Raw genomic sequence first — 14,559 nt, forward strand, 5'->3', positions numbered from 1 at the left:
GATAAGTTACTTTACATAAAATATTGGAGGCTTTATACACACAGAAATTCATTTCAGTGAATTGATGCTCTTCATCACTCACTCTGGGGAACTTGATACATCACATCAAACCTTCAAAACAACTTCCTCTTTAGAGAGTGGATTTTCCCTCTAGCAGGTGTTGCAGATGGATTTACAATCACTACAGTACAGCTGGCTAGTTATAGAACAGGATTCTCCTATGGGTGTTCTTTTCGCTTTGGCTAAAGTTCAGAGTGACTTGGAGCACAATATGGGTTAATAGGTATATATTTTTTTCTTTCAAAGTCAAGTCAGGGTGCGGGATAGAGATTCTCAAATCCCAATGTGAGGATCAGAAGACTAGATAAACAAGAGGCCTACATTCGGTGAATAGGATTTTCTGAAGCGAAGAGTTTAGAGTCATCAAGTTTACACTCTCTGGAAACTTCTGAGGTTTGTCTGAATTGATCAATTCTAGTTTCAAAGCAGAGGGCTTGGATTTTTCAGGCTTTATATGAAGGAATAAGTATAAATTTGCCTCAGGACTCAATCACTTTCTTAGTTCAGCATTTATTTTCTCTTGCCTTTTGACTCTTCATGCACATACAGAGTATGTGTCATAAGACTAAGAGTACATTATACATTAAACAGGTTAGTAACAATCATAAGAATAAATTAATCCCTGGTATAACCTCACTGATTGAAATGGAGCTACACACACAATCAGTCTGGCACATTTAAATTATGTGAAGTTGTAAACTGGTGGGTCTGTGACCTCTGATGGGATCTGGGTGATGAGTTCATTTCAAAAATATTTTCAAAGAAATGGGACTGTCAGGTCAAGAAGCAAGCCCTGGAATATTATTACATTTTTTAAAAAATCCATTATGATCTAACAAGTTTGAAAAGCAATCAAAAACCAGCTGAGTTTAGGCTTGCCCCTCATCAACGTAATGGAGCAAATTCTGCTCTCATTTAGACACATGCAACTCCATAACTTTTACTTGGAAAATGAGTCTGTTTTGGCCAGAAAAGTACTTTTAAGAATGACTCTAAACACTGGGAAATAAGAGTCACTCAGCACATTAGAACTATAACGTTCACCCTCCTCTGGTGATTATACTCTCAGTTGATGATACTGAACAGGCCTGGCAATTCTCTTCACATCTTGGTATAAATCTGTGCTAGTCTTACCCAGGGCTGGCTCCAGCTTTTTTGCTGCCCCAAGCAGCAAATAGGAAAAAAAAAAGCCACGATTGGCAGCACTTGGACGGCTGCTCTACCGCGCCGCTTCATTCTTCTGTGCGGTAGAGTCAAAGACCCAGATGTGCCGCCCCCTTCCATCGGTCGCCCCAAGCAGCAGCTTGCTATGCAGGTGCCTGGAGCCAGCCCTGGTCTTACCTCATCTTCGCAAGATGGTGGTTCCTACTGATAGATTTGGATGGAACCTGAGATCTAGTCAAGGAATGCTGCTGCACGGTTGGTGATCATGTGGGTGCCAAAAGCTTTGGTAGTACAATAAGATCGTCAGTGACAGACATGAACTGAGTATCCAGATACACTACTTTAAGGATCTAGCTAGTGATCAGTCCAGATGATGCTGGGTCTCTCCGGGGTTTGTCATAGGCATCAACTCTGTGGGTGCTCCAGGGCTGGAGCACCAATGGGGAAAAATTGGTGCTCTGCACCCACCAGCAGCTACCCCACCCCAGCTCACCTCGCTGCCGCTCCACCTCCTCCCCTGAGTGTGCTATGTTCCTGCTTACCCCCTAGTTCCCAGCATTTCCCTTCGCGGTGGCAAGCGCTGGGAAGGAGTGGGGAGGAGGGAGAACGCAGCACGCTCGGGGAAGAGGTAGGGCCATGGTGGAGATTTGGGGAAGGAGTCCAATGGGGCAGGGAGGGGGTGGAATTGGGATAGGGACTTTTAGGAAGGGGTTGGAATGAGGGCGGGGAAGGGGTGGGTCAGGGGTGGAGTCGGGGTGGGGCCAGAGGGTGCAAGCACCCACTGGCGCCGAGAAAAGTTGGTGCCTATGGGGTTTGCTATCATGATGAGCTCTAAGTCGAAAATGCCCTTACGACAAACATATTATCCTCAACATTCCTTAAGCCATTGTTTTACATTAATGCACAGTACCTACCTTAACCATACGAAATATTCCCTCTCAATATTATTTCTTATTTGTATTTCAAAAGCACCTACAGACTCCAGTCGTAGGCCAGGAACCCCATTGTGCTACACATTGTACAAACACATAACAAAAAAAACTATCCCTGCCTTGAGGAGTTTGCAATTTTCCCTTGCATGGGCAAGCTAACGTAGAATTTTGAATAAACCCTGCAAGCTCATGATTATATTCTAGTGAATGGTTCTCATATTTTTTTGATATGTCAATCTTGTTCAATATTTGTCCCTTTCCTTTTGCCCATCCTGTTAAATATGAACATTTTAGTTTAGAGATGGTCAGGACCAATTCAGGAAACTTCAATTGTCTCTGAAGAAGAGCTATTTGGAGATCCAAAGATGGGACCAATAGCAGAACTACTCCAGATGGTAGTTCAACCAGCGTGGAGGAGGCTGGGTTGGTGCTGCCATCTTGGATGTGGGCACTCAGTGCTGATTGGGCAGTGTTCTTACATCAGATCTTTTCCTCAGAAGTTCTTCTTTCTCTGGGTAGCCCACCCAACAATGACATACAACCTAGTGATCTCCAATACCTGGGCCTCCAAGTATCAGCTCAAAAGCAAGACATTTAGGTGATACCCTCCTCATGCAGTCTTCACCCAACCTTCTTTAGTCTGTCTTGGATTACTATCTGCCATTTCAAATGTTTAAAAACAAGTGATTTCCCACTGAAGCTCATGGTTTACTGCATATCTAGATTCAGATGAATCTTTCTATAGTATCTAAACATGTTGTTTAACACAAAAAGTGATAGATTTTGAAGACTTTCATTACTGTATTTATACTTAAGACAATAGAACGTACCATAGGAGGATTTCCAGCAAACTGAGGGATAGGACATGACCCTATTTTTCCCCACTGAGTGAAGTTCTTTTCACATATATGTGGATTATGCTCTTTCAAGCTCTCATCTGTCTGTCCACGTACAATACGGCTTAAAAATAATACAAAATGTTAATGTAAATGAAATGATATCTAGTACTTACAGTTATTACATTCAACAATTTATTTCTGCACTGTTAATATCCATTTTTTCTGGTAAGATTCTACTACACTGCTCAATCTGCAGATTTGCTACTAAAATAAGGAGAAAGGGGAGGCAAATCTGTATTGATTGCCTAGGGGAAACCTCCCCACATAAAACATCAAGTGAAGAACTGAGAAATACTAGTTACAAGTTGTAATAACGTGGTTACAAAGGGAATATTTTATTTGTTTAAAAGAAATCCTGATTTTTCCTTCTGCCTGTTCTATTTCTATCCCTTGAAATAAGAGGTGGAAAAATCAGGATCCTCAATTTATCAGTGGCCATAACTACAATTATTGCAAACAAACTTCATCTGTACAAGCCATGTTTGACCTCTCCTGTCTCTTGGAAGCTGTGGACTAGATCTTCAGCTAGTCAGTCTCTCACATCCTAGCATGTGCAAAAACGTCAATGGCACTATGACAACTGACACCAGTTGAGGCTCTCCCCCTGATTTCTAGCATCAACTTTGGTTATTACTTTTCCATACACAAATGACATGCAGCTATGCGTCTCCTTAGAGACAATGAGTTGTATATTTTCCATCACTCAAACTACACTGAGTCTGTCAGTGCCTGGTTACTTGTGACATGTACCCTTCACACATGAAAGACTAAGTCTTCCTTCTAGGTGAAGGTCTTCTGTCCAATATTTCTGATTATCTGATTATCATTCTCTTTATACTCAAAAACTTTAACTTTGCTTGTAAGGCCAAATACACTGGAATTATCCTAGTCTCAAGCTGATCCTTTCTTCTAACATCTCTCCTCTCTGTATAACTGCCTACTACCTTGAGATCATAGCTAGAACTTATCTTTTTCTCCACAGAAATCTTATTCCTGCCTTCATCTCCTCCCACTTAGACTACTGCAGTTCTCTCTTGGCAATGTTTCTAATCCTTGCTCTCTAAACTTCAATGTTTTCAGTATTGCAAGTTTAAACTACCAAGGTTGTAAGTAAAAAGACAACTTTGACTAATAGTTATTGCTCATTTACCTCCTATTGTAAATAGAGACAAAAATATACCACTGTGTTGTAACTACTGACAAGTGTTGACTTTTTAATGACAGGCATTACTTTTGCTCCAGGAAACATGAACCATTCTTATCTTCTCTTGCTTCATTAGCTTTCTATTCATCCCAGATATTAAAAAAGCAAAAATTTCCATCCTAGTTTTCAAAACACTTCCTGGACTTACATCACTCTAATGTACATGCATCTGATTAAGTTGGTATTCGCCCACGAAAGCTCATGCTCCAATACTCCCGTTAGTCTATAAGGTGCCACAGGACTCTTTGTCACTTTTTACAGATCCAGACTAACACAGCTACCCCTCTGATACTTGATCACTCTAATGTATTAATTTCATAGTCACCTTCTCATCTGTTTGCTATTTGTGCTCCTCCAGCTGTAATCTCTGTGACAGAGTGTACCAACCCTGCACTAAGGCAAGCAGAGATTAACCAGTCCCTTTGGGCCCAAGAGGCCATGCCCCTGCATCTCTGCTGCACATGCCTCATGTGGAGGGAGCAGATAAAAAGAAGCTGGCCAGCTCAGTCAGGGCTGACTGAGGAGGAGGATAGACATGTGCTGCTGGCGCCAGTAAGCCCTCCAGACTCCTGAAGTGGGTATCCCGGACTACACTACGGAGGGCACACTGGCTGTGGAGACCAACTTGGGATGCTGAACCATGGCCCATGGAAGACAGGCCCGCAATGGACTTAAGAGTACAAAGTGACCCAGGGAATGTATTGGAGTCAATACTTGAACCCTAAACAGGGAGGTTACTGGCTTCACAGAACCCGGTGGAATAGGGTGGACCCAGGTTCCCCTGCCCTCCACCCATGCTGGCAGGTGGTCATTATTGCTGGAGATTCCAGCCATAGACTGTTCATTTGTTCTGCCTTGGCCAGGGGGCTGAAACTCTGTTTGTGATCGCCCCCAGCAGGAAGCCCAGGGGCTTCAGATTGTTCATTTCTTCTGCCCCGCCTAGGGGGCCAAAAGCTCTTTGTAGTTATTAACCCCACTAGGAGTCTGAAAAGCTACAGACTGTTCATTTGCTCTGCCCCACCCAAAGGGCTGTAGTCCCTGACTGTGTTTGTCTGGCCCAGTTGAGAGTTGTGATGACCATGTGACAGGGTGTATCAACTCCACACTGGGCAAGCGGAAGCATCCCTCCCTCCGATGGATGTGCAGAGCCCCCGTGACAATCTCATTTCTGACTTCTCCCTGGGGCCATTTGCAGTGGATGGAGGAAGTGTTTTTGCACAGTCATCATTACTGACCATTTTTAAAGAACTCTTTCCCATCTTCTGGACCACTCAATCTCTCTTTTAAAAGGTCACATCAAGAACTTCCTCTTAACTGTAGTTTATGAGCATGAGCCAAGAAATGCTGCTTGTGACTAAATGCTACTGAGCTTTCTGTCCTGCTTTATACATCTTTTCTGTAATTTTAAACAGTAACTGGAGTTCATTTTTCCTAGTACTAAAGCTGCCTTTCTTTCTCTTTATAACTTCTTAAGCTATTTTGCAAGGGGAAAAAAAGAGGAATGAAATGAACGATCCACGGGAAAAGAACATGCCTGTTTGGAATTTAGGAGCTGTCTCTAAGCTGCAACAATTAATGTTTGTCTATAAATAAACCTGCAACCACTGAAATCCAATTCTGAAACATTACTGGACTGCTAATATTAACAATGTTTGGAAAGATAATTCCTTGTTAGATTTAGCACTAAGGCAACAAAAATTGGTTTGCTGTTGTGTTATTTCAGGTGGTGTATTATGTAATTCCTTCTAGGAAATAAAGCTGAGCTAAGTTATAGGAAGAGAAACCCTACACAGGAAAGAACTTTCTAATTAGAAAGTCAAAAAGTGAATATCTGTGAGTCTAAAGATGACTATCTCTTGTAAAGATTTATGCATGTGACAACTTGTCTCTGATCTGCGTAAGTGTTTGTAGGATTGGGCCAATAATCACTATCAAGATAACAGCTGATAGAGAGCATCCTAAATCACTAATCAGATACATTACATGTCTGTTTCTTGGGCTTCAATTTACAGTACATGAACTACCATGTATCTTGTAGCATATGCAGTGAATGTTTACAAATACTTACCCAGCTCCATGAATGACAAGTCCAATAAAGAAGATGACAAAGAGATGGTGTGTGTACCAAAATACTTCAAAATAGGACCTTCGAATGGTTTTAGTGGATGATGTGATGATTAATATAAGGGCCAATGTAATGATGACACCACTGAGACCTGCCAAGTATGTGAAAGCTACGTATAGGCCACCTTCTGGGTTCTGTGAAATAAACACACACGGGGGTATAAATGAAGACAATTTATCAAAATTGAATTGGGCACCATCAGTCGTTTTCATTTCAGAATCTTTAAGGAGATGGCATACTGTTAGAAACAACATGGGAATAGTTAAAGTGTCAGCAGTGATCAGAAGCTGATAGGAAAAAGAGAGGGGGATAGAGGAAGCCATCTGGGATCTTTGAAGATGAGAGTGATGCAATCACACTTATTCATACTATATTTGAAGTTTTTGGTTAGGGATAAGTCCAAACCCCATCCATGACACTACAGCGGTAGGCATGTCTAGAAGGCTACTAGAGTACACACCTGCTGGATTACAAGATGATGTTCTGGGACACTGTGGTTACAGCATGTTAAAAAACAGTCCATTTAGTAGATTTGACTGACAATTGGAAGAAGCCTTTCGAGCATCAGAAGCTTCGACCTGAACCCACCATTCATTCACACCTGGCGTGAAATCCTGGTGCAACTGAAATCAATGGGAATTTTGCCATTGACTTCAGTGAAGTCAGGATTTCACCTCACAGGTAGGAATTTCAAATGTACCTAAGTGATTTAGGAGCACAAGTCCAACTGATTTCCAAAGAAATTGTGCTCCTAAGTCACTCCAGTGTTTATACCCTATGTATGCCACACTGCACACTGTACTGAACCTGAGTAAACTAAATGGAAGAGGGAAATAAAGTATTTTTTACTCATTGGCACATGGAAGTGGGAGTCAGAAATTCTGAGTTCTGTTTCTAGCTCTGCCCCTGGCTAGCTGTGTGGGGGAAAAATGTCACTGAAGTCCATTTTCACAGCTGTATGTCTAAAGTTAGGAGCCTACGTCCATATGTAAGTACCGATATGAACATTCTGCTTTTCAGTGGTGCTGAGCACCTGCAGCTATCAATAAAGTGAATAGGAATCGTAGGTGCTCAGCAACTGTGTGTGTGTGAGGGGGGGGACGACAAAAAACAGACCTTAAATGTAGGAACTCAAGTTTGAAGATTTTAATCTTCACTTCTCTGTGACTGCCTTAGCCCATCTGTTAAATGGGGGTAATGATGATGCTTATCCAGCTACTTCACAAAGGCGAAGTTTAATGCATTAATGTTTCTAAAGGACTGAGACAAATGTGAACTATTACTGAAGTTCAGCATCACTTTCATTAATTATTGCCAAATATAGAGGACTACATTGTGCAGGGTTTGTTCCTGTAATGTGATTTAAACACAGATTCAACCTACTAACCATACCAAATAACAAAATATCCTTGACACAGTTGCCTACGTGAACATTCCCCATGCCACAGGGTCACTTACCGGGATTTTTTTTCGGACAAAATTCAGGTAGGTTTCTCCTGTCTTGTCACCAAGATCAGAGAGAGCAGCTTGAATAGTTCCTTTTGCTTCAACACGTCCATCCACACACCTCTCTACGTTAAATAAATGTGCAATGGTGTGTATGGCTGCGAGTGACAGAGAAAACAACACAGCTTGTGTTAGGTAAGTGTTATACCATTTCCTGTATAGGAACCTCAGAAAAAGTTTCTGGCTTTTGAACACTAAAGCCTTGTCCAAACTACAGAATAGAACCTTTGCTCTCTATCACCATATGTCTGGGAGACTCGCGATCATTAGTGGATTTTATCCCCACAACTACCCTTTCAGGAAGGAAAGAGTTATGCCCATTTTACAGATGGGGAACTGAGGCACAATACAGACTAAGTGATTTGAGCAACAGAGAAAGTCAACTAGGGATAGATGCTCAACACTTTCTGAAATTCAGGCCCCTTTGAGATGTCATTAGTTGGGCACTCAAAATCACTAGTCGCATTTGAAAAATTGGGCTGTGGGGTCTGATCCTGCACCTGTACAAAACTCAGGTGGTCTGAGTTGTGTTCCCATCTCTGACACAGACTTCCTGCTTGACCTTGAACAAGTCACTTTATCGTTTGTGCCTCAGTTCCCCTTCTGTAAAATGCCAATAGTAATACAACAGCCGTACCTCAGGAAGGGACCACAGCAGGAGTGAGAAGCTCAATCTATTCTTGTTTGTAAGATGCTCAGATACTGTGATGATCAGCACTGTAGAAAAGTCTATGGCAAGTCTACATAACAAGTAGGGGAGAAAGCCCATTTACCCAATCCTTCTTATGCAGCTTCTCTTTCTTCGCTCTCCTTATTTACTACGAACATCCCAGTTAGGAAATAAGCCTCAGAAAGCATTGGGTACCAATTTTTCTGAGGGCATGATTGAATACCCTTTATTAGAGAGTAGCCTGCACGGGAATAACAGAGTTATAGAGAGTTGTCTTTTGCCACTTAGTTTTCTGCTAGTTTCAGACTAGCATTTGGAAACTGATTTAACCCATGCCATGTGTCATTCTCTTAGTTTAGTGAAATGAGGTACCTGGTCATAAACTCCAAAGACACTGTTTCCATTTGGATTCTGTGCAAGGTGAAATGATAAAGCAATGATCAAGAAAAAACTCTTAAATACCTACCAGTATGAAGGGCAATCATCCAAGCCACCATTTTGTGAAACGTGAGGTTCCTGTCTAGCTGTCTCCGGATACGGGTTGAGCAGCACTTTGGGTAAAAAAAAACACGAAAAGTCTTTGCAGATTATTTGTGGTGTGAAGGATATAGTATACTTAACTGGGGGAATAATCTAGGTTCATTGAACACAAGACTTGCTGAAATTGAAGTAAAGATTAAAAACAATATGAATTAAATGCTATAGTGTGATATTTTACCATACAGCGATGCCAAATAATGCTATAAGATGCTTGATTAAATCAAGTTACTTGATGATAGAATGGGAGTTCAAGATGGCAGAGAGTGGATGGATATCTAAATTAAGACTTGCTTTAATATGAGGAACAGAGCCTGTGACAATTCTCTGCCATACCAGAGGTATTATCATTCATTATTATTCTATGGTAGTGTCCAGAGGTCCCAGTTGGAGCAAGATCCCATTGGGCTATGTGTCGTACCAATATGTAAGTCTGTGCCTCAAAGAGTTACCAGCCAAAAGGTGCTAGACACTTTACAGACACATATGAAAATACAATTCCTTCCCCAAAAAAGCAGAACTGCTGACCTGCCAGTTAACTTGGCCTGAAGTTAGCCATCCTGGCCTGACGTTAACCTGCCCATCTTGCAACATATTGGAACTACACTGATTTCCACAGACAAACAGAAATAAAAATCTCCCTGACTAATCAATAAATAAAGCTGAAAAACTTGATTCTTAAAAGAAACCGAGCTGACAGATTTGGTAACAGTTGTGACACTGGTTTGCACATTTGAGGACTGATCCAGAGAATATTGAAATCAGTGGAAGTCTTTGGATCAATACTATACTTATCTGTGTTCTCCTTCTCTTCCTTGTATTCTTAAACATTCATTACATTGTCCTCTCTTTGCCAACCATGAAAAGCAATCACCAGGAAATATGATACAAACAGTCTAAGATTAACTTGTAGACATGGAAACAGGACACACCAAATTATTTTTAAGATGTCTGGAGAAAATACAAGCATATTTTTGCAAGAAAGCACAGAAGTCTTGAGTGTTCATGTGTAAAGTACTTTTAGTCTTTTGCGTCTTCAGTTTTTACTGATTTTCACTGATAAATTACCAGTTTTTTATTAAAGGAGTTCAGTTTTTACTGATTTACATCTGTTTATCAATCCACTCAGTATTTTTTGGGTACTTATTTTTGTTAAACACTAAAGCTTTACATGATCGTTGCGTCCTGCAACTCTGAGATTTACACTGTGGAACTGCTTCAAACACAGAACACAAATGGCGGAGGTCTGAAAAATCAAATAAGGTTAATATTGTGCTATGTTTAGCTTACAAGGAGCCACTGCCCGCCTATTTCTTTGCATCCCTTTAGTGTGGTGCTGAATTGAATCAATCCTCCACAAATAAAGATACGTAATTCCCTTCATCCACCCAGATACCTCCTTCAGTGCCAATCTGCTTATGGGTTTGGATGAATGGACCTGGATCCCCACACAGCCAGTCCTGCCCTTTTTATGACTGGCTCCAGACTACTCCCAATATGGCTTCTTCTCCCCCAGAGCTCCCAGAGCAGGGCGTCTCACTCCTTATTGGTCAGGCTAGCTCTTCTTCCTGAGCTTTCCCTTGTCAGTCATTTCACCCTGCTCCTTCCTCAGCGCAGACATGCCAGCAATCCTTCCCCAAAACAACAGGGCCCCCTGTTGCTCTAAATAGTCTCTCACCCTCTTAGTTGCCTAGCAGATTTTGAGTCTGCCTTTGCCTCCCACTTCCTACCAGGGACAGTGTGCCTCTCCCTCAACTATCAGCACACAGAGCCCCGGGAACCTAGGTAAGCTCCTCGGCGATTACAGATAGATAAGATAAAAAGGTAAAACATGGGGCAAAAACTCAAATCTATGCCTGAATTACTAACAAGAAAATCAGTGCTTAGAAATTTTCAAGAAACGTAAAGATGAGAGTGAAGAGGATGCATTGTGCTGTGAGTACTGCAGCACTGAGGTCAGTGCACGCACTGACAGAATAAAGAAGCACATTGACTGCAAGCGACACAAGAAGCTTAAAGAAGGAAGTGAGTTTCAGGATAAACAGTCAGTATCAGGAGCTTTCACCAGGGCTTTAACAAAAGAGAGGACACAGCACGATTGTGTCAATGAAGTTGTGCATGCTCTTTGTTTCGCCAGACAACACTGTTAATAGCAGAGGGGCCTATTGGTGACTTTGTGCAACAATTCAGTCTAGCAACAAAACCCTTCCTAATGAAGACAACCTCACTCATAAGTATCGGAAAGAAAATAATGATGCTTTAGTATCTAAACTGATGGAACGAATTGATGGAAATGTGGTATCTAGTCTGATTTTTGACAAGTCTCTCAATGCATTGGACCATCCAATTCTTGGCCTTTTGTTTTCATTTTTGTATTGCAAAGCAAATAAGCCCACATTGTTTTGTGTTGATGTGACATTCATCCCCTCTGCTGATAGCCATTTTGTTGACACAGCAATAACTGACATATTTGAGATGTAACCAACTAATTTGGGAAAATGTGACCACAACTGACACAGATTCTGTTTCTTCCATGGCTAAGTTTGCACTGGAGATTAAACTCAATCAGAAACTGAAGCTACTACGTATTACCTGTCCTGCTCATCTGATTAACATTGCACTGTCAGTAGCTACTGCTACAGAAGAAATGAAAGACGTGAAATCTTGCATCATTGGATTCGGGGCCATTTTCAAGCATGCAAACAAGCTGAAGGCTTTGTTTTACACTGTGTGAGATGAGTGCAGAGCCGGGTGCTGATTACTACGCCTGTTGTGCCACATCAGTGGATGAGCTTTTATTTCGCTGCCTGTCATGTAAATAACGTGCACTGTGATAATGCGTCTCCTAGATCATCTTGAGTTTTGTTGGTTCTAAAACAGAAACTCTGAAGAGATTGGCAAATAACCAAAATGACCACCAGATTCTGCGCACCAAGTTAATGTTCATGGTTGAAAACTTGGAATCACTGTGTGACACGCAGAAAACACTGGAATTTTCTCTAACTACTGCCAACATGTTTGCCAGTACAGATGTTTACTGGATCCTGACAACCAAAATCTCAGCTGAACTGAGCGCAAAAGCTGAGGGAGAAACATATGATGAAAAAACCCAGCTGTTTCTAGAAATCCTTCCCACCCCAGAATATGAGAACCAAACAAGTACTCAAAACCTTCCACACAAATGCTCAGCCAGAAATGGGAGATGATCGCAGCCCATAATCTGAACCCCAAGTGTTTGGTGCTAACGATCCTTTTTGGAATGTCATCCAGTTGTTGCACTCCTTCCTCAAGGTGAGTTTTGCAGCAGACTATGACCAGTTTGCCAGACTCTTTCAACCATTTGCCACTAAACATGAAATTGCAAAGCTGAAAGGGGAATTTACTACTTACATGTACTTGCCTAACCCTGACAATGTGAAAAATGCTTTCTGCAGGAAGCAGAGAGAAGCTGCACCAGTGCTCACTCACCACTCCCCGGCAGCATGGGCACATCTGTTCAGGCACCCAGAGCAGCCAGGGCAGAAGCAAGTCATTGTGTGGGGGCCCTGGAGATGCTCCGGCCACCCAGGGACATTAGTCCCAGCTGGACTGGAAGGGAGAGGGGGAAGAGAATGACGAAAATGGTGTTTCCCCTCCCCCTCCCCTGCATGAAACAGCCAGGGCTGGGTCAGATCAATCCCCCCCCCCCAAAACCTCCCCCAGCTGCAAGAAGCTCTGCACTGTGGGGATGTTGTTAGCAGGGGGTGAGGCCCGGTGGGATGTGGGTTCTGAGTGTAGGAGAGGTGTGAGGCTCGTCGGGGGGCAGGGTTGGTGTGTGTGTGGAGTCCAGATGCACAGGGATTGAGTAGACAGGGGGAACAACTCCTCGTACAGTGACCCGTCCCCCCAATTCCTGGCCCCATTGCTCCTCACCCATGAGGGGAGGGGTCACTGTACAGGGAGCTGCTCCCCATCCACCTGAACCCCATGCCTCTGAACCCCCCTGCCGATCAATACACCCCCCTCCTGCACCCTGAACTTCCCCCCAAGCCTCCGAAAACCTCCACCTCACTGAGCTTCATCTCCTGCATCAGGAAACCCCTGCACCCAGACCTCCCTGCACCCAGAACCTCCCCATTGAGCCCCCTGCACCCAAACCCCCAACCCCCTGAGCCTCACACCCTGCATCAGGAGCCACCTATACCCAGAACCCCACCCCACTGAGCTCCAACCAACTGCATCCTAATCCACATGCCACCAAGCCCCATTCCCCCAGCACCCAGACCCCTCACTGAGCCCCTCACACCCAGAACCCCATCCCCGCTGAGCCCTAACAACCTTCACCTAGACTCCCCTGCAGAGTCCCATTCCCCCCTGCACCCAGAACCCCACAATGAACCCCTGTGCATCCAGATCCTCCCCACCGAGCTGCCACACCCAGACCGTGCCACACAGAACCCTAGTACTCTTGAGGGAATTCTGCAATTCACCAAAAAATTAAATATTTTTCAATTCTGCATATTTTATTTCTCAAAATAACACAGTAACACAATAACAATATAAAATCACACCATTTTCAATTCTTTTGGTAATTTATTTCAAAATGCTTATCACCAAATAAAAATGAAATGGTATGATTGTACTGTGTTATTTTGAGAAATAAAATATGCAGACTTCTGCAGAATTTTAAAATACTTTGCCAAAATTTTAAATTTTTTGGTGCAGAATTTACTTAGGAGTAATAGTTTACTAATGTCTAGCAATTCACTGGCAAGGTGCATATCATGCCCTTCTCTATTCCACATAAAGGATAACCTGCTACCACTCCTACCAGTTACTCCATGAGCACAAGTGGTAGAAGTCTGTACTGTAGATGTGAAAGTCTTGGGTTCATATCCTTCTGACAACATGTGGAATATAACTAAGTTTCTGTGGGTAGATTTTTTTTCCATTTCTCTCTCTTTTTTTTAAATCTAGGAAATGTAATAAAAAAAAATAAAAGAACATTCAGGTTGCAAAGTCAAGCAGTCTTAAGGTTGCCTGTGAAATCTGAAGTCACTTCCTGTTGCACATGCTTTATGATACAGTTTTAAATTACACGATTGTATAAAAACAACAAGAAGACTTTAAAGACTAACAGATTTATTTGGGCATAAGCTTTCGTGGGTAAAAAACCTCACTTCTTCAGATGCATTTTTACTCACAAAAGCTTATGCTCAAATAAATCAGTTAGTCTTTAAGGTGCCACCGGATTCCTTGTCGTTTTTGTGGATTCAGACTAACACAGCTACCTCTTGATTCTTGACATGATTGCGTAGTATTTTTCCATATGATCCTAATGAAATCAGTGGAATTTTGGGATATGCAAATAATGCAGCATCAGGTGCTATGTAGCTATAAGTCTATATAATGCTGGAATAAAATAGTATCTGAGGTAAGACTAGATAACCTTAGATGCTGTTAAATGATATTTCATCTGATAA

At 42.3% G+C, this 14,559-nt stretch overlaps 1 protein-coding gene across 3 annotated transcripts in view; it reads right to left on the bottom strand.

The window, feature by feature from the left end:
• CYBB (cytochrome b-245 beta chain) overlaps positions 1-14,559 on the bottom strand; it is a 63,084-nt gene that overhangs the window by 10,216 nt on the left and 38,309 nt on the right. For all 3 annotated transcript variants that reach the window (XM_032772114.2, XM_032772033.2, XM_032771950.2), the window contains 4 exons: positions 9,027-9,111; positions 7,843-7,988; positions 6,328-6,518; positions 2,987-3,116 (listed from right to left, as the gene is read on the bottom strand). In XM_032772114.2, coding sequence (XP_032628005.1) covers positions 2,987-3,116; positions 6,328-6,518; positions 7,843-7,988; positions 9,027-9,057 — 498 coding nt within the window. In that variant the 5' untranslated portion in view covers positions 9,058-9,111. The remainder of the gene's footprint in view (positions 1-2,986; positions 3,117-6,327; positions 6,519-7,842; positions 7,989-9,026; positions 9,112-14,559) is intronic.

The sequence above is a fragment of the Chelonoidis abingdonii genome, chromosome 1, assembly GCF_003597395.2.
Source record: "Chelonoidis abingdonii isolate Lonesome George chromosome 1, CheloAbing_2.0, whole genome shotgun sequence".
Taxonomy (NCBI): domain Eukaryota; kingdom Metazoa; phylum Chordata; order Testudines; family Testudinidae; genus Chelonoidis; species Chelonoidis abingdonii.